The sequence below is a fragment of the Siniperca chuatsi genome, linkage group LG9 (genome assembly GCF_020085105.1).
Source record: "Siniperca chuatsi isolate FFG_IHB_CAS linkage group LG9, ASM2008510v1, whole genome shotgun sequence".
NCBI lineage: Eukaryota > Metazoa > Chordata > Actinopteri > Centrarchiformes > Sinipercidae > Siniperca > Siniperca chuatsi.
In genome coordinates, this window is record NC_058050.1 from 28,603,481 (window position 1) to 28,631,390 (window position 27,910).

The window sequence follows — 27,910 nt, forward strand, 5'->3', positions numbered from 1 at the left end:
TCCACCCCAGTTTCTTACTGAACAATCCAAGGTGGCCTTCTTGGTTCTCCGGCTAGTCGGCCCGGCGCTTAGCTGGGCGGGATCCCTATGGGCACGAGACGAGGCAATCCTCAACTCGTTGAACAGGTTCGCAACACTCCTCAGGAAGGAGTTTGGCCCGCCAATCGTCAAGTCGTCAGCCAGTCCTCAGCCCGCACCTCTACCGACCACTCTCCAGTCTACCAACCCACTACCTGCCTGCACCAAAACTCCGCCTCCCAGCCGCTCGCCTGCGCCGCAGCGGCCTCCAGTCCCAGCGCCACGGCAATCATCACTCCCTGCAGGATGGCAGCAGCTCCCCGCTCCCGAGATCTCCGCCGGACCGCAGGAGGTCCACGCTCCCGAGCTCTCCGCCGGACCGCAGCAGCTCCCCGGTCCCCGACTTCCGGACACCAACGGTCCAGCCCACTCCTCAGCCAGTCATCCCGATGGCTCCCAGTCCTGATGTCCAGATGCCGGCTCCATGTCCTGCTATCCCGTTGCCGGTTCCATGTCCTGCCGTCCGCCGAGGTCCCCAGCTCCTCGCCTGTCCAGTCCCCGGGCCGTCTGCCCAAGGTCCCCAGCTCTCGACCTCGTTTGAATCTAGGACTCTCCATGCCACTCGGCATTATGCCTATATCTCCCTTCTCCAAGCAATCTCCTGTCTCCAGCGTTTCTCCTGTCTCCAGCGATCTCCCTCTCCAGCTAGTTCTTCCGCCTACTGACTTCCCTCTCTTAATATCCACCATATCTGGCTGTCATTCAATAAAAGAACGTTCTGTGTCCATCCCGGTGTCCCCTGCCTGTCTGTTCCATAACAGCTACTGTGGTATTACATTTTCAAGTTTACATTATCATTTGAATATAGTCCAGTATACGCTTCCATACATTCCTTTACAAAAAAGTGCACATTAAATTCTATATTAAATGTGAAATGGATGTTTTTACATGTGGTGTGACATTTCTCATGTGAAATACCTGAAATGTGAAACTTCTGTAACCACATGTATACAGTATTTGTGTAATTTGTGTTTCACATGTGGTAAATTCATGTATGTTACAACAAAGTACATGTGATATGCACATGAAATATTATTTTTGACTTGTGAATTGAAAAGTAAAATAAAAATAAAACCACATGGGCCCATACGAGTATTAAGCACATTTAAAATGCCCTTTCACGTCCCATGTGATGTACCTAATGTACATGCCTATATGTGAATTTACCACAAGGGAAATCATGTTTTTATATGTGATTTCTTACATTCCTCATTTGAAATGTGTTTCACATATGGTAAATTCCTGTTTTTTGTAAGGAATTGTTGGACTTTCTGTTCGCTAAAAATGTGATTTTGTTATGTATGAACAGCCATGTTTGAATGTTCTATTGAAAACATTAGAGATAGAAAACCATGACATCTCTGCAAAATTATTTTATTTTGTCTTCTTTTAGAATTAGTTTCAGTCAAAAACACACTCAATATACAAGCAGTTAGACTGGATTTAATTGCAGGTATATTTAATCATAAAGAAACATTTAATCAATAAATACAGTTTTTGCCCATGTGCTTAAATGTGGTGGGATTTTCTTTTTTGAGCATATTTACAGTACACCATAAATAAGAGATGGAGCACATTTCAGGCTTTGACAAAACGAAAAACAAATCCAAACTTGTATAAATATAGTTTCATCTAAGGACTGAAGAGGACATGAAGAAAATCCAAGAGAAAACTTGAATCCTGTTGTACAAACATGCCCACATAACAATAATTAACAGTTGCTTCAGGGATCCGTCATAATGAACGCAATTAAGCTGCCTTACTTGGCATTCCAACGGGTCAAATTGCATATGGTCACAAGTGTCAGTCTTCCTACAGTCACTGAGAAATGATTACCACAGATATCAGGATGGAAAACATACAATATTTCCCATATCTTCTGTCATACTTCAGTTTCTGGTAAAAAAGAATGCTGTAGAATATATAGCTGGTCATTTTATTGTCTTGCCAATCAAATATTTTCCCTCCACCATGATTATTCAACATGTACTGAAGCAGCAAACGTCCTGTGTCACCCATTAAAATATGTCCAACAATTCATTCAGCATCCATGGTTCTCACTGTACATCATATTTATCATGTGACAGTCTTCAATGTATCTGCCTTTTTCTTTACTGTATTTACTTTCCTGCAAGATACCAAAACTGAGAGAAAAAAAACATCAAGAGAATGGCTTTGCATATTAGTCTGTGACATTTAATTAGGTTGCATCACTGCAAAGTGCACCACATCCAACCTGTCATTCCTCTTCATTCAAATGCATTGAAAAACAAAGAGACCTCTTCACAAAAACTCAGTTTCTTATAGTGCAAAAGGTTACACACGGGGACGGATGTTAAAGCAGAACTCAAGCCATGTTCTACCCATCCCTGTTTTTTCCCATCGTACTGATCGATTTTGACCAAAATATTGGTAGTTTTTTCATCAAGTGTGACTTACACTATGTATTACTTTCTCCCTTTCAAAAATAAAACCTATTACGACTCAATCTATATTGAGACAGTGGCAGAAAAAGGATGTACTGTACTGCACTGTACAGTTTTGTTGTACTATCCATTTTCATACACTACTGTGACAGCATTCATGGAGAAATGCTGGTCAAATGTACAGACGTCACATCAGTAACTATGTTTCCATCCACATCTTTATGCACATTTTGGAGACTGTCCTCCCAAGAATGACAGCATCAGGTATTTCAGCAAGTACCCCAAAACTACATATGTTTAAGTTCAAATGACAGCCCACTAGCTGCCATAGTAATTATGAAGGAGGAAGTCAGGTGATGTTATTATAAAGTGACAAAGTCCACATAGAGCATACTTGCCAACCCTCCCGATTTTCCTGGAAGCTCCCCCGTTTTTCATTGCCCTCTCCCACTTTCCTCTCGGGGTCACAATTGTCCCGTATTTCTCCCAATTTATGACAATTTTCACGCCTTTATTTCCTTTTTTGTTTATCACAACCTGTTTCTGGCACCGTACAGCGTGTATAAGCCCTGCGACTCTAAAAGTCTACTGTTTCCCCCTGTACAACAATACAGCTACACCAAATGCTGGTTCCTGGCATGCACATAATGAGAAGAGAGCTGTTTGCTCCTGGAAAGAAAAATTCCCATTTCTTACGGAAGAGGGTAGGGGCAAAAATTGAATGAATGAAATGAATGAATGAAAACTGATGAATATTAGTTTATGCCAGAGATTCACGCAAATGAATGCCAGAGGGGTGAATTATTCTGTATTCTTTCCTGAGAATTAAAAGTAAAATTAAAAGTATTCAACATAAAAATGCTGTTTCAGTGTACTCATTATTTTGTTACTTTGATTCTTTAAAAGTCATCAGAATGCAGGACACAAAGTCTCTGAAACTCAAATTTTTCTGGGGGAGGACCCCCAAAACCCCTGCTTTGGTTCCGAATATTTGAGGTCTCAAGGTTGGCAAGTATGGAATAGGGAGGTCAGGGTGGGCGCGGGGGTCAGACTTTAACACCAGAGACCGTTTCCTGTTTCCAACCGACAGTCAACGTTGGTTTTTTAGTTTTTAAAACCATGACCACAATCGTTCCCTGATCTTAACCACGTGGTTATTACAGTATCGTAACCATGACAACAAAGGTCACCCAACCTTAACAAAGTGCTTATTTTAACCCAAACCATGATCTTTCCCTAAAAATAACCAAGTCGGTTTTGTTCTGCCTAAATCTAACCAAACCTTAACCATAGTGTTGTCACATCATAAAATGGATTTATTTTTTAACCGTGATATATAACCGTTTTGGAAGGCACAGTCAAATGACGTTGTCCTGCTGATAGGGCCGTCAGCTCAGGAATCAATTCTGTGTGTCATTCGAAAGGGCATGGAGAAACAACATATTTTGTCGTTTCATTTGGAGGGCTTGATGACATTTTGAGTTTGCACATTAAAAACATCAAAGTTTGCACACTTTTTCTGATGTGAAGAAACTGGGGAATGAAGAGAAGATGCAATAAAGCTGATGGAAACAGACGTTGATGACGTTGCGGGAGATGCTTCTTTTTTTCCCCAGAAGTGTATTATTATATACATACAATGATTACATGTTGCTGCCAACCGCCCTAACATATCTCTGCTCCACCAGAAAGACCAAATTATAAAGAATTAAAATGGCAGCAGACATTAAGGCTACATAGTAGAGGTCCCCATGGGTCCGCTTGGTTCCTAGTAACAGAGACCAAGTTGGGATCTGAGTCGCATTGGGGTCCAAATTATATTTAGTCTAATCAGGTAGGGCGGGGTACTGTAGTATTGCTGTGGATCTTAGGTCTGTGTGTCTGTCTGTATGTCTAATAACCAAGTGGATCCAAGCAGCCTCACTATCAGCTAACCCTAACTCTATTTTTGACCATCGCTTCTCATCAACTGGTGGAATATCATGCTGCTTTCAGTGTTGGTGTTCTCTCCCTATTTGGGTCTGTTTGGGTAAACCACACTTTAGAACGGATTTCATTTTCCTAGGGTCTATTTAGAGCAGGCCCAACTATCTTTGAAGTTTGAGCAACATTTGGGTGGAAATTTAGCTACAATGTAGCTCTATAATAAAGCGACAAATGAGATTTGGATCAGAATTGATCGGTATGATGGAAAAACAAGCTAACAGGATCCAGAATAACAATGGCTTAATGCTGTAACGGAGCTAACCAGCTCAGGCTGTGTGACTGCAGTCCCACTGTGTGTGTTAGATGAGTGTTAGCTGCCATTGGTGATAATGACAGAGGTGCCTTTGTGTCCAGGGGTCTGCTCTGCCGGTATGCAGAAGTGAGGGGTCATATCGTACTGGGTGGGGCCCGTGCTGGCAGAGGTGCGGTAGCCCCGGAGGCTCTCTGGGTCGTAGAGGTGCTCCAGAGTGTAGCCTGTCAGGGAGTAGGCTGTATGCTTGTCCAAGTAGGGCCGCGTGTGGGTGTGGGAGGGGTAGAGGGCAGGGGCTGGGGTGGGGAAGCCGAGCGCGGGCCCATCCCACCAAACGGGTGGTGTAATGGCAAAGAAAGGGGAGAAAGGTCTGTCTGGAGGTAGTCTTTGGGCTTGTGTAGGCGCTCCGAACCTGGACTACTGAGCCTGGATAGGGGGGCAGGGCTAGGTGCAGGGCTGATTACCTGACTCAAACCTCGACACACCACAGTCTGTAGCGGCAGGGGCCCTTGAGTATACTCGGGAGTGAAGCATGGACCAGGGCCCTTGGGTAGTACATTGGCCAACCCCAGTGGGGCATCCGGAGGGCCCTTGCGCAGCTGAAGCCGACTTTCTTCTTCCTTGATCATCTGCTGCGTGGCTCGGAGCAGCGTCTTAAACTTGCTGGGTTCCTGCGGGCTGCAGCGGTAGTGGTCAGCTTGGTACCGATCCCCTGAGTCACTGGCTGAACCTCCATCTGGAGAGCTGACCACGCTGTCCTCGTCCCAGTGGCCCCGGCCTGCAGGAGGACGCAATGAAAACGGTCAGTGCAGAGCAAACATTAACAAGAATTAATATCATTATTAGCAACCATGGCCCTTGGTTTCCGCAGGTTCCTCTTAATTCTGTTGGATTTTCTGGCATGAACAAGTGAAAACAAAGGTGATGCTAGTTACATGGCACAACAGCAGCACATAATGCATTAAGAGAGTAACGCCCGGGCCACACCGCCTTCCTGAGCAGTGTATGTGCGTCACGGAACCTCTTTCTTTTCATTTCGGCGCCCGTGTTAAGAGGTTAAAGCAGCCACACAGCGTCGCCTCATCTATAGATTCGACGTGTCACTTTTTTTCAGCGTGACACAAAGTAGATCTGTTGATTGTCATATTGACATCATGCCAGCAACATTACACCTTTCACTACAGTTTCAATGTCTGTATCTGTAGAATATGTCACAGACATGAAAACATTTTTGAATTTTGATTTTTTTTTAACTCAACAGTTCCTGTATCCGTTTCAAATTAAAAGCCCTCTACTCTTTATTTGTTAACAAGGCTTTTATTGTGAAATATTCGCAGCACCTTTCCGTTATGGAAAATTCTGTGATTTATCAAAGGCAGACTCGGTGTAGAGAGACGGGGCTGGCAGCAGCAGCGGTGTGGCCCGGGCAGAAAGGGTTTACTGAAATGACTCACATGGATTGAGACAACACTACCACTCAACAGCTCCGGTCCTATAGGAAGCACCTTTAGTCTATCTATCATGGGCTCTGGGTATTGCATAGGTGGAAGAATATCAGCACATACTGGCTGTTGGCAGGTTCAGTCTACAACTATCAAGGCTTCAACTGAGCATATAGTTCAGTCTCTACAGTGGACATGGCCCAGGTCTTAGTCCTCACCATGGTAGCTGTGGGTGGCTGTGATGTGCGGCATGCTGCTGTCATATGCCTCGTGGTTCCCCAAGGAGCTCTTGCTTAATGGTAGGATGGACCGGGCGGAGCCCCACCACACATCCCTGCCAGGCGGAGGTGCACCTAGAAAATATCGCCCTGCCTCACATCGACCCCGCTCACAACTCTGACTTTGACCATGTGCGTGGAGGTGTGTGTGGCTGTCGCTGGTGGTGTGATGCTGCTCTTCAGACAGGCTGTAGCAGAGCGTGTGAGGATCAGTGAACTGCCGGTACACACAGGAGGCATCCAGGCCTTCACTCTGCTCCAGCAGCTGAGGGGAGGCCGAGTCGGTGAGGGGGCTGCCGCCCCACGGACTGTCCTGGTCGGACTCTGATCGCTCGGTTTGGAAACTAGGATACTGCAGTGAGAAATGTGGGTAGGGAGACAAGAAAAGAGATTATAGAAAGCCTTCAAATGAGGTGGCACACCCTCTGGGAGCCACATTTGAGACCCTCAGCTCAACAGTGACTCTGAAACGCTGACTGTATTTCTGGATGTTTGACATGGACATCTTATCAACCTCAGGAATAAGCAAACCAAGCAGCTGTTTAGGACATTGCAGCCACCAGGGGCTAATTACAAATGTGAGCACCTCTTTTCATTTTTTGGCCCAACTGAAATAACATTTTATTCAAGTATTATTATGGTGCTTGCATTGTTTTAATGTTAGCACTGTTTCCACCTCCACTGGTTCCTTAGGCAGAGCTAATCATCGTACACCTACCAAAATCAGAGATCAGTAAAATGTTTTCATTCTACTCATGTGTGCAGGAGTCAGCCGTCTCAGCCAGTGAAGGACTCTAATCAGCATGTGCTCTGGGCCCCAAAATGCGAAGGCCTGAAGACATTTTTCAGTTCTCAAAAAGGATCATTCTGGTGTATTAACTTTTGGAACTTATTTTGTTTTGTTTGGCCATCGTTTCTTTTCTTTTTTTTCAAGGCCCTTCTGTCAAACAAATCCCCAGGTTAGCCAAACTTATTTGGAAGAGAAAACAAAAAATTATTACCCAAACTGTTTGTTGTGAACATCCATCACAGTTTACAGATTACTTCCTGGGTCTACTTTAATTTAACATACTTGCAGTAGTTGTGTGCACATAGTTTTCCTGTGAAATGAGGAATTATTACCAACATTTTGGGTGAGCTCACTTTCACTTTTACCTTCAAATAAAGTCCATGAATCAATTTTCTGCATCTTTTCGATTTAAGATTCAGGGTTACAGTGGCAGCAAGCTCAGTAAGCCCAGCCTAGACATCCTTCTTCCCAGCCACATCCAGTTCTTAGATCCTGAGGTGTTTCCAGGCCATATGGGATAAATAAACCCTCCAGGAGACATGCTAATCAGATGCCCAAACCGCAACAGTTCTACTCTGAGCTCCTTTCTGATTTCACCCCACATGATGACCTCTGCATCCCTTGTACAGTATCTGTGATCTCACTATTTCATACCATCACCAAAATAAAGTGGTTTAGATAATCCATCTTAACTGTTGGCTTTTCTACAACCTACAGTATCTGATCGTCTGACTGCTCAAGTTCCTTGCTTTGCCAGACTTTGTTGTAGCGACGTCACGTGTCATATGTATTCCCAGATGTCAGCAGTTTCTTTGGTGAGTACAGTGTTATCATAACTGATGAGAATGATGGACAAAACTACAAAAACAACCCCCAAGTTGTAACAACCCAGAATTGTCCTTTAAATAATACATGATGGTACCTCACCTAAGGAACCACTGTATGCACTTCAGAATCAGCCAAAACAAGGTGTCATACCCGAATGAGCAAGTTCTACAACATGAAGTTTTCAACTTCTTACCAGGAACCTAAATATAAATCTTCCCTGACTGAGACCATTTTACAGTGTGTTCACATCAGCATCACATCATGTGTGTGATTTGAAGCCAAATGAAAGTCCAGTTAGAAATTAAATCCTCACCTGTGTGTATGGTGAGAGTCTAGCTTTGGTCTTGGGCCGGGATACTCTGCTCTTGGGAGTTCTGCAGTTCTCTGTGAGGCTGCTGGTGGTGGTGCTGTAGGGGAAAGAGGCCTTGGACGTTGCCTGGTCCAGAGAAAGCTGGAGGCCTTTATACTCTGTCTCCCTAAAGACACAATCATGAATTCATTCATAAAGTTTTTCATTTTCATGTCATAGATTTAATACGGTCCATAATTACACAAGGAGAGATCCCAGTCCCCTGGAAAGGCTGTTTATTGGAACACAAACAGCCCATGTGTACCTGCGTGTTTGGTTTTTCTCTAGGTGCAAAAACTCATTAACATCTGTTTAGCAATTAGAGCCTCATCGTAGTGCTGAGAGGGCCAGCATGAGGAGAGATATGTGTTTGTGTTTCTGTGTGTGTGTGTGTGTGTGCGACTGCTGGGAGGGGTGGGGTGTGCTAAGAGGGCTGGAACGGCTGTTGGGATGCTTGTTTTACCAGAAGGATTGCAGCAAGGCCTTCAACAAACACTCGACAGAGGATAAGCTGTCCAATCAAATACAGTGGGAGATTAAAGGCTATGTCTGGCTAAATCAGGCCCATAGGAGAAGCTTGGACGTCTCACTATTGGGAAATGGGAATTGATTTCTCACTAAAGTGTTCTACAGATCTTGCCATGGATGATGAATCAAGTTTGAGACAACAGAAAACGTGGATAGGGTTTACTTGAGACAAATAGTGATCCATCATCCACGCACATCTCCCCTCTGTCTCAATCGCTCTCCATACAAACACGAATTCATACATCCATACAGACACATTTCACAGGATTTCCATCTGTTACATTTTGGACAGAGTCCTAAAATATTGCATTCATTAAGTACTGCTACTCTAATCATGATGCTGGCAGCACAGAAATTATCTTTAGCCTTGGTGAGCCATGTTAGCGTTTTGTTGCTATCAGGCAAATCACCTTTTTGCAGTTTTAAGAGAAATACATGAGTGTAGAAACAACAAATGCAGATCCTTCCATACAGGTCACAGGGCTCACTGAATGGTCTGAGTATGAAAATGATGCTATGGCCTTCTCAGTCACCAGATCTCAACCCAACTGAACACCTACGAGAGATTTTGGAGTGACGTATTAGTCAGTGCTGTCCACCAGCATCATCAAAACACCAAAATATCTTTTAGAGGACTATTGTTCATCCCTCCAGTGGAGTTCCACAAACTGGGAGAGCCTATAACAAGGAGCACTGAAGCTGTTCTGGAGGTTTGTGGTGGAACTACAACTTACAAAGACTTAATGTTGCTTTTCGTCCATTTGTGATTGACACTAAAGTAATTCAGTAGCCTTTTTAATTTACACTTTAACAAGAGGACAAGGTAATGGTAATTGTTGACCTATTACAGGGTTGCAACTAAAGATTATTTTCATTACCAATTAATCTGCCTATTATTTTTTTTCAATTCATCAATTAATGCTTTGGTCTATTAAACCTTTGGAAATAGTGAAAAATGTCATCACCATTTCCCAGAGCAGAAGGTCACGTATTCAGAGTGCTTGATTTGTCCAACGACCAGTCTCAAATGTGACAAAATGTAGATGTATCAATGAAAGTGTACGTATTGGGCACTGACGTGTTCATTTCAACAGAGAGGGATGGAGTGTGTGTAAGATAGCAGAGTGACGAGTTTGTTCTAACCCAGAACAGAATGCAAGAGCACTGATTAAACAGACAGTGTAACTGGTGGGAGAGTCAGACAAGTAAAACATGTGGTTACAAGCTTTTGCTGCAGGCATGCCTTTATTCAAAGGATTGCTAAATCACTGTCAGGTTGTGGTAGCAGTGGCAGGTGCATAGGTTATCAGAGCTGAACACACAGTGGGAGTTCACATGCAGGTGAAGTGGCCTTATCAGCTGTGTTATCCATGGCTGTATACACTAAAGCTACTGGGCAAACCAACTCTGCTCCTGATAACAACACTCCACAAAAGCCTTGCTCCTGCCCACCTCCATTTGTTCCATGTATTACGCAGAAAAGAAAAAGAAACATACTGTCTCATTTCCACCATCACTATGTGGCCCAGTCCATACAATTCAGTTTTATTTATATAGCGCCAATTCATAACAGAAGTTATCTCATTGCACTTTTCCTATAGAGCAGGTCTAGACCGTACTCTTCAGAATATTATTTACAGAGACCCAACAAATCCCACCATGAGCAAGCACTTGGCGACAGTGGCAAGGAAAAACTTCCTTTAAGAGGCAGAAACCTCGAGCAGAACCAGACTCAATGGTGGGCGCCGCTGCCGTGTTAGGTTTTGAGTGAGTGAGTGTGTGAGAGAGAAAGAGAGAGAGAGAGAGAGAGAGAGAGCGAGAGAGAGCGTGAGAGAGAGAGGTTTCGGGGGAGGGGGAGAGGGAGGCACAATGCAAATTCCACCTAGAATCTTTTAAATAGTAGAAATGTAATCGTAGTGTTAATATTAATAAATTAATAATAATAGGAATGACAGCTTTAGGATAAGGAATACAGTATCTCAAAAAGATTTACAAACACAGAACAAGGAGGAAAATAAGGGTTCATTACCCTCACAGCAAGCTGGAGCCCATAAACGCTCATCAAGTTTACAGCCTATCAATTAAAAGGCCATAAACACAAAGCTGTTGTGGATTTCATGTAGGAGGTAGAGGAAATGTGCGTCAAGCTGTTCTCTGCCTCTGAATGCAGCCAGCCGTGCTGCTTAATGGAGGGTTTTATAGGCCTTATTCATCCATGCGCTCACTTGTACATCTGTGAAATATGCACATCAGGGGTAATAAAGTAATAGGGTAATAGGCAAGTAAATGGTATCCCTCACTAATAAGAGTGTGGCTCATGCTCAGAGTCTCTGCCATGATTACAGTTGGAAGGGAGTGAAGTGGTAGCTTGTAATGAGGATTTTCGTGGCAAACCCAGTGCTGCTGGACTGTTTGTGCAGGATAAAGGCCCAGCGAACGCAATCCCAGTCCAGCCTCTGTTTATATACTCTGCAGGCAGAGGTGACAGTCTTAGATAAACTATACCTGGTGACTGACGCCGCCACAGAGAGGCTGCCGCAGGTAACACCTAACACATGAGCACACTTGACAAACTTAGTAACAAAGAGCTCAGACATTCTGACACAACTGGCATACAAGACAGCAGATATAGTGATAGAACAGGAATGTCTACTACCATCAAAGGTAGAAAGAGCAGGAAAGTTCTGGTTTTCCTAAAAGAATTCAGAATCACATTTCCTTTGTTTCTCACTAAGCCTACAACAATAAAGACTGAAAAAACAGAATATGACTTGAAAAAACTTTCTTCATTGCCAGATTGTGCAAACCAGGCTTCAACAAACACATGTCATATTTCCAATTAACCTCCAGTTAATTGCTTCACAGCAACTGTTTGCGTAAATCTCTAGTACCAACACTCATTATCTTATCAAAGCAGAGAATGATAGCACAACAGAGATCTGAGCCACCCCTCTCTGCCCTGGACCTGCCACACGCTTCTGTCATTTCACACAAACCCATATGACTGACTGTCAGGTGTCCAATCCATACATACCACTACAAATTTGTGACGTAGTAATCCATACTATTTTCATATGAATAAATGTTCTGTTTCGCTACACTGTATCAATAATTAATATACAATAGTGATTCAACCTATAGAGAGTTTGTGTCACAGGGTTTTACATTTGTTTCCAGTTTGAATTAAAAAGAAGAACACTCAAGCTTTACATTACTGGAATGTGTCTACAAGTTGCTGTTAGGCCAGAATGGCTGGATGATCAGTAGTGGGTGTTATATACATACATATATATATATATATATGTATATCAGTACTCTTCCTTCCATCCATCAATTCTCTGAACCACTTAGGGTTAATCAGTCATCTTTAATTTATTTTGAAATACAGGGTCACACCCTGTCTACACTGGACATGTTTCAGACATGTTTTTCCAAAACCAACAATTTGTTAGTCTGACTTTAAGTACTTTCTGACTTCCCTACCGTGTCTGTGACGCTCAACCCCAAGCCCACTGGTTCCTACTGAAGACATAAACTCGCAGATATATAGTTTCAGTTTTTCCAAAAACAGCTGGTCACTGTAGTGTTTGGCAAATGTTACTCAAACAGGAGGACATAGTCAATTTTTGGGGCACTATTTTCAGGGGCCGATTAATACACATTTGGAGCTGAATACAACAATGGAGCCCTATGGCACAGAGGAATAAGATATATCAGGCCTACTTGTTAATAGGATGGGCTTTTCATATGATGTTTTTGACAATAACAAAATACACAGTATCACTGGACTTATACTGTTAGCGATACTCACTAGCAACACTTTTTAATAATTTATTACCACGTCATATATATTGTAGTTTTTAAAACACTGCAGGTGAACACTGTCACAAAACGGTAATCAAAAAATAAAATCTCTAATTTATTTTAATCAAATCGAAGGAGATTGAAAACATTATATATTTTAAGATTTTATGTGCGAGATAGTTGAGTATGAATAATAAAAGACTTGACCACCTGCAATCATAACTAAAAGCAACAACGCTACTCTAAATGGATGTGTCTGTCAACAAATGGCTGGCAGATGAAGCAACCTGCAGTATTTTATTTTATTTTATTTATGAACATTTTATTTATGAACATTTTTCACATTATAAGGACAGTAAGCAAAAAGCAAATGAGAAACAAAAAAAAGCTAACAAATATGAGGTCATGGGATGATCAGTAAATCAAGCCAAATTAGCCTCATTTAAAATTAAATATCGCACGTGGTACATCCAATAATTATGAAAGATCTGTCTCATTGGCTAAATAAACACACCATTTTTCCCACTGTTTTTCTCTCAATTCTTTTTGGAGTTGTATGGAGTAGGTCATCTGTTCTAGAAGATGTAGGTGTTTAACAATACTGACAAAGAGGCCAGCAGTCGGACAGTTTTTCTGAGGCCTTTTTACTTGCTGCCAGCAAGAACTTTAGGAGGTAGGTATCATCTTTACTTCAGGGATATGACCAAGAGAGAGGGATGTGAATGTTGTACTGATACTAAAACCCAGGGTTTTTGAGATGATTGTTGCTACTTCCTTCCAGAAAATCTGAATAGAGGAACAAGACCAGAAAACATGATTTCTCCACATTCCATCCAGCAGCACAGATGAGTTTTTCCAACAGAAATATCTCCAGGTCCAGCAGTTGGTGGAGGACGACTGTGATTCCCAGGCATTCAGCCACATGTCTTCAATTAGTTCACTGTCGGCTCTTTTTCCCATCGTTGTTTCACATAGTCTGTAGTGTCCTTCAGTGGTGTGATGCCACGGTATAACTTGCTTATGAGACCTTTATTGCCTCCTGAGTTATAAGCATCAATAAATATATGAAAATGGATATGGACGTGATACCAGAATAGACCCATTGTCTGTATCTATGATCTTGCGATGCTGACATAAATTCAGGGTCACATGCCGGCCATCTAAGCAGTTTAACCTCTCTTTGGAGTTGGAAACGTTTAACCGCTTCCACCCATACTTTCAGTGAGAAATTCACCCACTGACTCGCCGTCTGTAATATTTCCTTCTCCTTGCCAACACGTCTATTACAGATAACTCCATAGTCTTCCATTTGGCTACATAAGATGATCCTTGTTATACATGAAGAAATAGTCTATCTGTCTTTCATCAAGCCAAGATCGTCTCCCAATTCCGACTTTATCAGGTTTTCAAGAAACGCCACAGCGGAGGTGCCCTCTGCATCCTCTGGGAGTCCTTAGATCCTGATATTGTTGCGCCTGGGGCCCTTCCAAATCAGACAATTTATCCTGTAATGCCCGTTGATTACTAAGCTGCTGGGTGAGGGCATCCTTGACTCCATTGTCCCATAGTTCCAAATTAGCCATGTTTTCCTCCATCTATCCAATGCGCTACACTACTCCTTCTATCTTGTGTTTTCCGGTTTATTTCCATTGTGAATTTGTTTATTTGTTTTTTATCATCCTCCTGAAAACACCTGCAGAAATCTGAGAGATCTCTTTTCAGTTGGGCCTGGAGCGCTGCCGTCCCCGTGGTCAAGACTTCACTCACCACTTCGCGGATTGAGTCCCAAGTGTCGTTTTCTCTGCGGCCTCCATCTCGACCTGTTGGGATTTCGCTCTTTCTCGATTTCTCGTTCAGCATTGTTTCGTAACGCATGTCCTCCATTCTTATGTTTGTCCCTATTCATTATTACGTCGATGTAAATCAATTTGAATGAATAGAGATTCTTGAATGAGGGGAAATTTAAGGCTGACACCAGAGCTCTGTTACTAAGTTGTCATACTGTGTAGAGCGCCACCTACAGACAAGTAGCCTACAGTCAATGAAAGTTTTCCTAAGGAGAAACATGTCACAGCCCTGGCCACACTGCTTGATTAACACGTGCTCTCTGGGAAATGAAGTGCACTAACACCACAGCGATGACCACTTGGCATCCAAGACAAACATAACAACACTGTTTGTCTCACGTAGGAACCTCTTGGATCTCCTTTTGGCGGTCAGATTTATCAGCATATTGATGTCATAAAGGTTAATCCAGCAGCAGTTAGGAATAGAGACAGATACTCACGTGAGAACATAGTTGACACTGACGATGCAGTGAGGTCGGGATGAGCGACTGTTGTGTACAATGGTTGCATAACTCTGAACCCAGACCCAGCCACCATGCTTGGCCAAGAAACGGTAGTACTTAGTTGTGACCTGACCTTTCACCAGCACTACAAGACCAAGAGATGGGAAAGAAATTACAGCAAATGATTACTATGGGGAAGAAAATCCAAACAAATTGCAGCATATACTATATGACTATAGCAGAAAAAAGCAGCAAATTACAGCAAAAGGTGATACATGATTAAAATGAGACAAATTGGAAATTGGAAATCTGCAATGAATGTATTTAATTTTATCTTATCGTATTGTGAATAGGTATAAATGAGCTGTTATTATACAATATAATATGACCTGACCTGACATAACATAACATTAAGATAAGATAAGCCTTCATTAATCCCCAGAGGGGAAATGCACTTTGCTACAGCAGCACAAAGACAGAAATAAGTGCAGATAAATAGAAAATTAAAAATAATAGTAATAATAATAAGAGGTATATAAAACTAAAGTAAGAATAGAAGTAAAAATAGAAACTATACAAGAGCAAATTAAAGAGAAATTTACAAGGCAAACGTGATGTGATGTGATGGAATTAGTAGCAGCAAAGTCAGCACGTCTAGTATGTAAACAGCGTACACCTGAATAATATATAGTATGATTAAGTAATAATAGTGTTTGTCTGTATCAATATAAAAATGTAATAGAAATATAATATAGTATATAATGTAATAAATAAGTATAGCATATTAACATGCTATAGTATAATACAGTACAGTATAATATAGTACGGCATATAAGATATCGTATAAGGTGAAAAGTAGTATAGTCCAGCAATATAACAGAACAGAGTATCAAATATAATATAGTAATTTGTTGTTATTTTACACTGACATTGCACACGCTGTACATACTTTCTAGGTGTATACATGTATATGTACATACTGTAAGTATATATTGTTTTATTTCATTCTTATTTTATTTTATTTTAAATATTTGTATATATGTTCTATGTGTGTGTAGCATGAAGGGGCTACAACTGACAGTTCATTGCGTTGCCCTGTGTTGTAAAATGACTACAAATGAACCTTGAAACACTGAAATTGGATTACATAACAACACCACACAACACCACACAACACAGTACAACACAGTACAACACAACAACACAGCATGACACGACAACATAACGTAACATAATATAGCAGCATAAGAAAACATAATATAACATTGTCTGGCCTGATGTACTGTGTCTGTACTGTGTGTGTGTGTGTGTGTGTGTGTGTGTGTGTGTGTGTGTGTGTGTGTGTGTGTGTGTGTAGAGAGAAAATTTGTAGGAAGGTAAAACAAACCTAACTCACACAAGTGATGAGCACATCGCAGGTGGAAGGAGTCACAGCTGTGGACATGATGATAGAGAGTCTTCTCTATTAGATCCTGAGGCTCATAGCCTGTCAGCTCTGCAACCCTGAGCAACACACACACACACACACACACACACACACACACACACACACACACATTCTCAGGGTTCATTGAAGCCTTCCCACATTTACACATACACACAATCATATACAAACTCACACAAAATATGTAACAAGCAAATATGCGGAAGAACTCACACCCGCACAATTACAGATTGTACATCCACTGTGTGCAGGCGAACGTACCGTGAGTCAAGGAAGATGAGCTTCATGTCCAGGCTGGCTCTGAACATGAACATGTTGCTGTGCAGTTTGATCTCAGTGACGGCGCTGGGCGGCAACGAGTGACCAACAGCCACCAGCCCCACGTTCTGATAGCAGCCGTCAAACGGAGACATGTCCAGGCTGTACTGGCGGATCTTCAGGTAGCCGCTACAGTGTATCACCTGGGCCAAGAGTTCACAGATGGAAACAGAGAGTATAAATATCAGTCTATACAGGTTCCAGTAACCTTCAGTCCTATTTAAGGGCTCAGTGGCAGGAGGAGTGCAGCAACCACATCCTTTATATTTGTAAAGTCTTGCTGACTCAGGCCAATATGTTCTACTTGCCAGCCTTGGACAGTGTGGGGGACATTTTCTTGTCACTCTGGACAATGACATTTCAGCATGTCACCTGTACTCTACCTGAGCATTAGTAAGGCTTCAAACTAACCTTTTTGAACAGGTGTGTGTACCCAGATAATAACATCTGCATCTTGTTTTGTGCTTTCCTGTGATGTTAACTTTGATTGATTGACTTGACATTGACCAGAACATGTCATTAGTCAGCTTCCAATTTGTCAGTTGCAAAGTAAAGACATAAAATAAAGACAGTTGTGCTCATGCCAGTGTAGCAGCACAGCCCTAATACCTTGTAGCCTCCACAGGTAAGACCAGCGTTTCTTTTAGCGAGGACACATTTCATTCTCAGAAAGAAGGAGCGTTCCATCTCATATTCTGCAGAGGATTAAAAAAACATGCAAAAAAACAAGTTATTTATGATGAATGATGAGCCCATGCCATATGCAGTAAAACATGCCTGGGTGGTTGATTACCGTGGACAAAGTGTGAATGGTAAGGCTGGTGTGCTGTGAGGACAGCTGTCATTTCGTCGTGGTCTGCTGGATGGATGTATTCATAAATGCTGTTTCCCGTCAACTCTACCTGTTGAAATGAACATTCATCTCAGAACTGTGACACATCAGGCCCACCATACCAGAGGAGGTCACATTAAGTTTGTCAAACCAACCTGCGACAAGCCCAAGTGGACTGATGCTGTTTCTGATATGTACATTATTTTCCCATCTGGAGCAACCACAAAAATGAAGCCATCTAATGTCTGAAAGAAATATTAAAAGAGTGTTATTATATTAGATATCAACAGAAATATTTTGCCTTTTAATAAAATCAGTGTTACCGTCTTGTCATTTCCATAGACAACGTGTATACACTATAGTGTCTTATTATTATGACTGTATATCATTAAACTGTAGATTGGGGCAGTGGTGGCCTAAAGGTTAGAGAAGCGAGCTTATGACCGGTAGAGAGCGAAAAAGGACTTTCCCTCAGGAGACTGGGGTTCAAGTCCTGTGTGAAACCAAAACTAAATGATTTCTTTTAAGTACATAAGATACGTGAGGTGCAAAGTACGTGACGTATTTCACGTAACTTACAAGCTTTTCCTAAACCTAACCAAGTGTTTTTGTGCCTAAACCTAACCAAAGTGCAACCGTTTCACAACGTTAACCATGCCAGCATTATTTTGAAAGTTGCATATTTATTATTGCTAACTTTACAGTTAAACAGTTAAATTAAACACTCAGTTACCCGTTCATAAGGTCCATCTAGCTCAAACTAATGCAGTCTAATACAACAGCCCTGAATAAATCCTGTCCACTTTTTGTTGAAATTCTTTTAGAGAGGTGTTGATTCCACTTTACGGTAATTTTGGAAGTTGTAGTTTGTGCTGCTGTTGAAATGTAATTCATTATATGTGTTTCTAATATTTTGTCTACCCCATTTTTACCAATTAAAAACTGAACATTATAACCTTCATGAAGGTAGGATTTATTACTGGCTGCATTCGGTTTAGCAAGGTTGCTGAGAGGAAGAATATACTATTATTAACAATGATAATGATCATAAGGAACATTACCAATAATAATAATCTCAACCTCCATAGAAATGAAGTGCTTATTTGCCCTATTTGACTATTCTGTAGACCTGTTTGAAGCTCTTTTGCTACTCTGTAACTCTGACAATCCTGTAGCCCTGATGGGCTCACAGCTCTGTTTGGCACTCTCCTCTGTCTATCTGACCAGTACTAGCCATCTGTGGTTCTCCCTGACCAGCGGGTAGCCCTGTAGCCCTGCTCCTTTGTGTTGCTGCTGATGTGAGAGGGGCTGCTGGACAGACTGAAGCTCTGTGCGTGACCGGGAATGTGTTCAGCTCATTTCACTCTTAAAGCACATGAATGAAGGCAGCAGGAGGCAGACGGCAGTAGCCACTAAACCACACACACGCAGTCTATCCATGGCTGAATAATAATAATAATAATAATAATAATAATGATTATGTCTTGGTAGGGTGATTTTTCCAAAGAGGTAAACTGTAGAATTATTCAAATTTTTCATTTAAATGAATATTTTAAGGGCCTTTTAAGTGACCTTGTAGCATCTCAGTCACTTACAAAGCCCACATTTTTTTTCAGTTGCTTCAACAGTGTGAATACTCATAACCACAGTAGAAAGTACCTGTAAGAGATGGGAGCCTAGCTCCTGGCTGACTCCATCCAGAGAACTGCTGCGACTCACATGACCCCAGGACTCCCCGAGGCCTGGTGAACAAATCACACACACAGAAACAAAATGTCATATTTTACAATGAAAGCAGAAGGGAAACAATGTGTGTGAAACCTTCGTAAACCAAGACACAGTCTAGTTCTACAGTTTAGCCTGTATACTCTGGTGTCTGCTGTTAATAACGCAAGTTCATCATAGATTCATAATCTTAGTCTACAAACATCATTTTATTATTATTGGTGCATTATCACTACAACTGAAGAGGCTTTAATTACAGCAGATGTAAGAACAAATAATGCTAACAGTAATGCCTGAGCCCCATAAGCTGGTTTTACAGACTAATGAAGTCCAGGCAATTTTATTCCTCATTACACAATTAGTGAATAGGCTTTCAATTTGAAGACTGTACAAACATTTAACTGCATCATATGATCAGAGAAAAAGAAATGTTGCCATGACTGTCTGCAGCCCGCAGCTCTAATAATACACCAGATCCCGGAGCGGACCTTTATCGAATCCGGATCATTGCAAATGTCGTAGCGTGAAAACATTAGACTAAACCCTTCACAGCAGCAGTATAAATAACATATCAAATGGTGTGAGGCACAGAGCCACAGCGGACAGCGCAAACAAGAGTCTGTGCAGCAGCGCATTGAAATGCAAATGCGGCTCTGCAGAATAAACAGGCGGCCTGCAGGGAGCACAGCGCCCCGCCGCTCCGCTGCCCCGCAGCCCGCCGCCCGCAGCCCGCCGCCCCGCAGCCCGCCGCCCGCAGCCCCGCTCCGTGCGGCACTAACACGGACTTCACGTTGCATAAAAAGACACAATCAAATTACCCCCCAAAATACCTACAAGTGAAAAAACCCACTGGCTTCCACTTCATATCAAAGACAAAGACAGAGCCTTTACACAGTTTATTACAGCAGCAGGTAGACCGCTGTGAGAACATGCCGCAGAAAACAGCTTTGTCCGCTGTTCTGGGATCAGTTCTGGGATGTGGAGTGATACACTGCGGGCTCAGCACGGGGGGGGGGGGGTTTACTAACCTAAATGGTTACTTAGTTAGAATAGTGATTTTACCATTTGGCTCTCGGGGGCGTCTATTAATGCTGTTGGTCTCATCCACGCTTCAATTAGTCCTCACAGAAGTCCTATTAATATTATTACTTATTAATCATTTAGAACTGTAGGGATGGTGCGCTTTTGCTGGGAATAGAAAAACCTTCATTAGTGGGCCACAGTCCCTTCTGATCACCAGAAAAAAACTGAAAATAATAATATAAGTAATAATCACTTTAATATCGAGGTTATTGTCTAGAGATTAGATTCGTTAAAAAAAAACATCCTAAAAATGAAAGAAAATCTAAGGAAGTTTGGTACAGGAAGCTACAAAAATAACGCAGTCGTTAGTTGTTAGGCTGGGGGCCGCAGGTGGAGGTAACGCCGGGGTGGATCCTGCAGGTGAAGGCTCCCCTGCTAACAGAGAGAGGGTGGCCGTGAAGAGAGCGGCCTTCCTCTCGTTTTATTTCCATCCACGTTACTGCTCCACTATTGAAACACAAGATGTTATTCACTAATGATTTCCATTATTCGATGATCCTTTAGCCGACGCGTTGCCGACAGGCCTCTCTCCGGTCTGACCCGACATTAGCAGCGCTGCTGACGGAGCTGCAGTCCGGCGGAGCCCGCGCTCTCTGGCCGCGCAGCTCGAGGCCTGAAGACGGGAAGAAGGAAACCCTCTCTAATCATCTGCTTTATCTTAGGGCCCCGGGGTGGGGGCCACTGGCGGGGTTTTTAATATTAAAAAAAAAACATTTTTTTAAATATCAAATTAATATCGAATATTAACACAATATAATCTAAAAAAGACTCGTGTTAAAATAACAACATAAATACATCTCGCAGCTTGAGAGCATAAATAATTTGGTGTTCCACAATTCAACACTGAGAGAAATCTGCTGCCACATATTTTAATCCTTAAACTAGCCGCAACACAATTAAAAGGTCGTTGTTTCGTTGTTACAGAGAGCCTGACTAAAACAGCAATAATAATAATAATAACAATAATAATAATAAAATTAAAATAAATAATATTAACAACAACAACAACAATAATAATAATAATAATAATGATAATAATAGACTTTGGGAGAGCGGAACACTGAGAGAAGTCCTGCAGCAGACAGAGACGCTGATGGTCTCCGAACCTCAGCCAATCAGAACTGAGCAAAAAACCTCCATGTGGAATCATAAACTACAGCAGCTCACTTGAACCTTTTTTCAATATCTCATTTAGAAGTGAGGCCATTAAACACAAACTCGTTGCATATTTCAATAAAACCGTCACATAAGCTGGAAGACTGCTGAGGAACACCCTGAGAGCTGTTGAAAGCTGAGGGAAAAGCTAGTAAGTGGACCACGAGCTGGGTTTTTTGTCCAACAACATTACACACTTATCTTGAGCCTCATAACATTGCTTTTACTTTGTTACAGCGTCTGCTACTGTACCCTACTGTATAAAGAAGCTATAATAAAATATATTAGTCACAGAAACAAAGCTAGAAATGGTGGGCTAATGTATTAATATAAATAATTAATATCCCCACAGTAACTATCATACACAGTGGGTTGAGCATGCCTCTGCCTAAATCTCTTTCAGGGCTTAGGTGGAGAGATTCAGCAAGATATTAGAGGTGTGGGGTGTCATGTAATTTAACCAGGATGGACAACATGGCTGAGGTCAAAGGTCATTCTACCGACCATTCTGAGTGCCATAAATAAAAGTAACCCAGCCCCAAGTCACAGAGAAAAAGAAAGCAAACCCTTTGATGCAACCCCTAAAAATGAAGAAGCTTTTTCTTCTCCCCACTACAGCCCTCTCAGATGGGCTTCTTCACGACTAATCGCCACATGTGGCTGGTGCTGGAGTGTATGCGGGGGTCCTCGGAGCAAAACGGCCCGAGAAGCCGGGGTGAAGGGGTCCGGCCTTTAAAACGCCGGCTGCGATTTAACGGAGGAAACACAACGCGGCCTGTGAAGGACAGAGGAGCGTGAGCACGGACATTATGTAGAGAGCTTTATCTGCGTACTTATTGTGCCACACATGTGAGACAGCACAACACCCAGGGCCGGTGTTACTGGGACCTGAAGAAGACGCAAAAGAGTCTTAACATTAAATGCACCTTCACAAGATCCTGACTGCACTGAAGCCTTTACATCATCCCACCTAATCCTGATTCTACACGACATCTGTCAGGCTCCTGATGCAGTTTTCTGGAATCCTGTGGTTCAGTAATAAGAACCTCAGCGTTCAGTGTGCACTAACATGAATGCATCACATTTCCTCGGGGTCGTTAGCTCTGTTTTGACAGTGATTGTGTAGTTTTATAACATCAACCCTGCAGATATGATAATCATGGCTTTTAGGACTGTTCCAAACACACTGCAACATGCATTATTAACCCTCCACTTCTGCTGCTGTGCTGTGATGGGTCTCAGTTTGCAGTATGTGAGTGGAAATGATCAGTACAAGGCTGCAGCCATTTTTATCTGCCTGGCTCTCAGATGGTGAAACACAGATCCCTACTACTGTCCATGTTTCCTTTGTTGTTTCCCCTCCAGGTCCTTTGTCCCTCCACCTTCCCTCCACCTTCCCTCCACCACAGCCTGCTTTACTGTTACAAGGAGCTCCATATGTTGAGGGATCAGACGTGCACATCATACTAATATCCGCGGCTCTGCAGCAGTCACGCAGGATGCAGCCTCATCACAGCTAATCTGCTGGCAGGGGCCGCCAGGGGCCCCGGAGAGAAACCACATCACTGCAGGCTGGGGCCGGGAGACCGACGCAGGCTCCACTTCCTCTCACAGACTCAGCTCCGCAGATCACATGCGACTCATTTATTCTATTCTAACGCTGCAGCCTATTCCACAGTCCAGGTAAAGACTGTTAATAGTAGCAGAGCCATGTAGGCTGCCGGAGCTCCGCTTAACCGCAGATAGATCTTTTCTTGAGAGGAAAGCTCAAACTATAAAACCAATATGAAGAAGACGATGAAAATAAAAGACAAAGTCCCGCCTACGGACGGAGAAGCTCTGAGCCGAAATGAGAGCGTGTCCTCCGGTTAGTTTCCGCGGAGAGCGTCGGCCTGCTGCCCGCGCACCGGCGGCTGGAGAGTTTCGGAATTTGCTGGCCACAAATTAAAAACCCAGGAAATTCCACTGACTTACTACCGAGAAGGACAACAGAAAATTAAGAAAGAAAAGTGTGTTATTTAATATTAAGAAATTATTAAAGACTACTTCAAAAAAAAACATAAGAATCATGCATTCGCCAGAGCACCAAAATGTTTTAATATTACTGCTGCTGCTAAAAGGCTGATCATAAAAAGTAGCAATAATAATAATAATAATAATAACCGTAATTATAGTAATAAGAAGATGGATACTATAGGAGCTCATTTGCTTATAGGCTATATAATTATATCTATAGTTAAATAAAGCTGCAATATAATTGTGTGTGTTATTATTTTGTTGATTATATTGTTAAATTCTTAGAATCGTTGGTACATATTCGCCTATATTTTTACTATAGTTTTTATTCCGCTTGGTGCTATTTAAAGCGCTCTTACCTTCAGGAAAGACTATTCTCATTTTCAGGTAGCTTGTCGTCAGCCGGATGATCGAGGCTTTGTCCAGCTGGGAGGTGATGGCGGAGGGCAGCGGCAACAGTTTGGCCAGTTCATAAAATTCACTGTTTTCCTTTTCCCGTCGAGTCCGGGCAGCATTTTTCGATTTCTCCTTCATGTTGTCGTCTCTGTCTGCCCGCCCACGTTTCCACTCTCAGGCCGGCTGCGGTCAGTCAGTGTCAAGGTGTCTCATAGCACTGCGAAGAGCTGCGACGTCTCCAGACGGGAAACCGGATTTGTCCCACTGGCCGACCTAAAGTCCACAGCCGCTGGCGCGTGGACACATTCCCATATTCCAGGTGTTCCGGTGGATGGCGACGAGCGGGACGCAGCTAATTCCTGGAGTTCTGTGGATTATAGTGGCCTTTTTGGTCAGCCCATTGATGAGCCCATCACCGCACGCTTGGCTCCATCATACCTGATGTTAAAGGGACTTGTGGAACCGCTGGAGACATTAGGCCCTACAGGAGGAAACATTTAGACTAGCAGATAGGCTACACCTTTATTTGTTCCCTCATTTGGGAGAGGCATCGGCTAGCTAACGGAAAACTAATATGGACACTTGTTTGAATCTTTTCTACAGAAATTTAGTGGCAGTATTTTTATAATTCACATTTAACTACACATCTCTAAGTGCTTGTTCGCTTACCTCAGCGCAGATACGACCGACAGTTTGCTAAACTGACGCCTGTTGGGCTTGAAAGTGTCCGGGCAGAATCTCCAAAAAGCCCAGCATTCGCGTATCTTCGATTCTATGTGATTTTATGGCTAGCAGCGCATCCAGAGCCCCTTCAGTGCTGCAGGCTCGAAGACCCGCCCACTGCAGGCATCTCTGTTCCCATTGGACGATTGCATACCCGGCTCACGTATCTATTGGCTACTCTTTGTAATGACGTGCTTCACGCGGAACGGTGATTGGCTGGTGAAGATGTTCACCTCTGGCCCACACTGGATCGAAAAATCCGCCAGAGCCCGTTCTCTCACTTCTGGGAGAAAGCTATGCAGAACTCCTTAAAAAATGTGTCAGTTTAAAAGATTTATTGTCTATCAACAAAAATACAGATTTAGTAAACTGATTTTAACAATCTATGGGGGCTTCTCTTTCATTTGGCATACACGTTGGCCTATCTAGCGTTACTTAACTTAATAGGCCTTATAGTAGGCCTACTTTTAAATGTAAAATTGTTATTGCCACAACCTACGTCCAACAACATATGGGCGTACACTTGTTAGCGGTGGGAAGCAGTGTGTTTTAATATTTGGCACAGACATGTCGATTTTACCAGCAGATTCTAACAACTTTACTTTAAGAAAGTTCAAGGCGTGATCTATAATGTGGGGACATTTGCTGTTAAGAACTGCGAGGTTTTTGAATGAAGTTTGGCATATCCACTGTGCCTCAATTGTATTCCTGCAGAAGCAGAGGCCCAGAGAACTTATTCCAACATGCGCTGAGCCGGTGCTGATGTTTTCTTTAGAAGGCTATGTATTTATGGCTCATATGACACATACACCTGGTCTATGGAGACTATACGTGTCTGCATCTAAAATCTAAATTGTTTTTGAACTTGCTGGAAATGAAGATTCGAATGTTTGGCCTGTGTGTTGTCCGAGAAGCTGCTCATCCCACCGGGGTTGGAACATGGAAATGGAAACACGCTGAAGCACAGCGCACGAAGAATCTGTCACGATGTCCTGCACACAGGAGTAGAAAAAGGCTCATGGGAACATTTTCTGAAAGAGATGTACTACTAACACACAGAACACTTCTGACTGCTGAATGACTGCATATCAGCTCATTCCCACACAGGGTGTTAGTGGAAGATTTGTTTATAGGCGGTCATGGTGGATTTAACACAAGTGTCTTCATATTTTACAACGACCTTTATACAGGTAACTGGATTTTAGAAATGTGATCATAAGCAACTATGAATGCATTAGAATTCCCAGTGTCTTCATTATTCAGCATACTGCTGGAAGTAGTGCTCATGCTGTTGGGAAGCAAGCTTCACTTCTGGGCTACTGTTGTTTTCCAACCCATAAAGGACACGATGATGATGATGATGATGATGATGATGATGATGATGATGATGATGATGGGAGAGCGGGCACACACCACAATGCCTCTCTCTCCCTCGCCGGTCGCGTTGGAGCCGGTGCGGCCGGTCGGTAATGGGATCCAGCCTGCGGTGAGGAAATCACCCGAGATGCCGCAGGCGCACGAAACGGTTGCCGCCGGTTTAACCTCCGCTTCAACTCCAGATTTCCTGGTAATTAAAGCGCGTCTGTGGAAAATATGACGATCGAAAACCCTCCCCATGATTAAGTCTCCGCGCAGTCAGGAGCGACTCACCCCGGACACGCAGCGATCACGCAACACGCCGAGTGTGTTGTTAAAAGATCAAGGCTTTCTCAGCGGGCCTGTAGACGCCCGCAGGCTACAGGCCACCCGCTCCACCAGCGGATCTCTGTTAATGACACCCAGCAGGCCCCTCAGGAGCGCAGGGCCCAACAGCTGGGACAGTCGGATGTCATATTGTGTGTTATAACAGAAACTGTTATCATTGTTATACTACGATTATCTAGGATTAGACTGGTAGGTGTAAATGAATACCCACGGCTGGGTTAACAACCAGGCAAAGAGGGCACCAGCGAGGGGGCCCGAAAGTGAGCTGAGGGGCCCCTCTTGAGACCAAAGCACACGCATTTCCTCATTGCCCCAGAAACCAACCAGTGTTGGCAGCGACTCGTCGGTTCATCTATAGTCGATCAAAAGAAAATTAATCTGCAAATATTCTGAAAAATGATTAATCGTTTAACTAATTGTTCAAGCAGAAATGCCAAACATGTGATGACCAATATTGATTGATGGCTCAGATAATGGGCAGATTAATCATAAAAATAACCATCCTAGATTAAAGAGAAATTAGTTTGGAAAAATATGCAGCATGTGAGCATAATATAACATAAAATATTAATAGTCTTAAAACTAGATTTTGACACAGGGGCCCTCTACAAAACGGGCCCCAAGATTAGGTTAAAGAAAAATAGCAGGGCTGACCAAAGGGTGTTTACAACATGAGGTTTTTTACTGGGTTTTAGTCGAGCATATTTCCAACTAAATTTGCAATTAATCAAATTGCCGCACAGTTATTGCCTCAGGGCCTCCAGGGCCCATGGGCAGTTGCCTGCTTTGCCGGTTGGTAAACTGGTTTTGTGACCCAAAATCAAGAGGCCCCTAAAGCTCCAGTCTTTATGTGCGTAAACAGGTTTGGGCTAATTTAATTGAAAACATATTTGGAAATATGCACCACTAAAACATCAGCTGACATAAGGTGGGCCCTGCTTTATTACCTGCCGAGTTTTAAAGAGGGGCCCTGTGACAAATTCCAGTTTCATGACCTTCATTTCAGTTTTATGCCTACATGTTGCATCTGAATTTATTTGGGTTTAATCAGATTACCACACAGCGAACCTGGAGCCATGTAGTATTCCAGCATGCAAACAGTGTACAGAGAGTCGGGGGTTAACACTGTCTGGTAGAAATTACTATTGCTACAATTCTATTTTGTACTGGAGGGGCAAAGGTCAGATACAGTCTGTTTAACAACACTTAAGCAGGATGAAAAGGCACATGGCATTTGGAATCTGTTTTTACATTCTCATCTGGGGAAAAAAATCTGTTGGAATTAAACGTTTGCTGCTTCAGGGCACAGCCAGGATTTTAGAAAGACTGAGGTCATAAATTCAAACGCTCCCCCATTGCAACTCAGCCCACAGAAGAAATATTTGACTAAACACCGAAAAAACTCAAACATTTTCTGGGAATAAAAAGACAAAAGAAAAATACATGAAATGTCACAATATTTTGT

General features: G+C 42.7%; 1 protein-coding gene across 1 annotated transcript; it reads right to left on the reverse strand.

The window, feature by feature from the left end:
• Nucleotides 1-1,436: 1,436 nt before the first annotated feature.
• Nucleotides 1,437-27,910, reverse strand: LOC122881885 (single-minded homolog 1-A-like). The gene is given in 13 exon segments (XM_044208598.1): nucleotides 1,437-5,061; nucleotides 5,064-5,518; nucleotides 6,401-6,812; nucleotides 8,392-8,554; nucleotides 15,047-15,194; nucleotides 16,446-16,552; nucleotides 16,755-16,954; nucleotides 17,421-17,506; nucleotides 17,605-17,713; nucleotides 17,799-17,888; nucleotides 19,303-19,385; nucleotides 23,982-24,499; nucleotides 24,688-27,910. Coding segments are annotated over 12 exon segments (2,289 nt in total). The 5' UTR covers nucleotides 24,157-24,499; nucleotides 24,688-27,910; the 3' UTR covers nucleotides 1,437-4,800.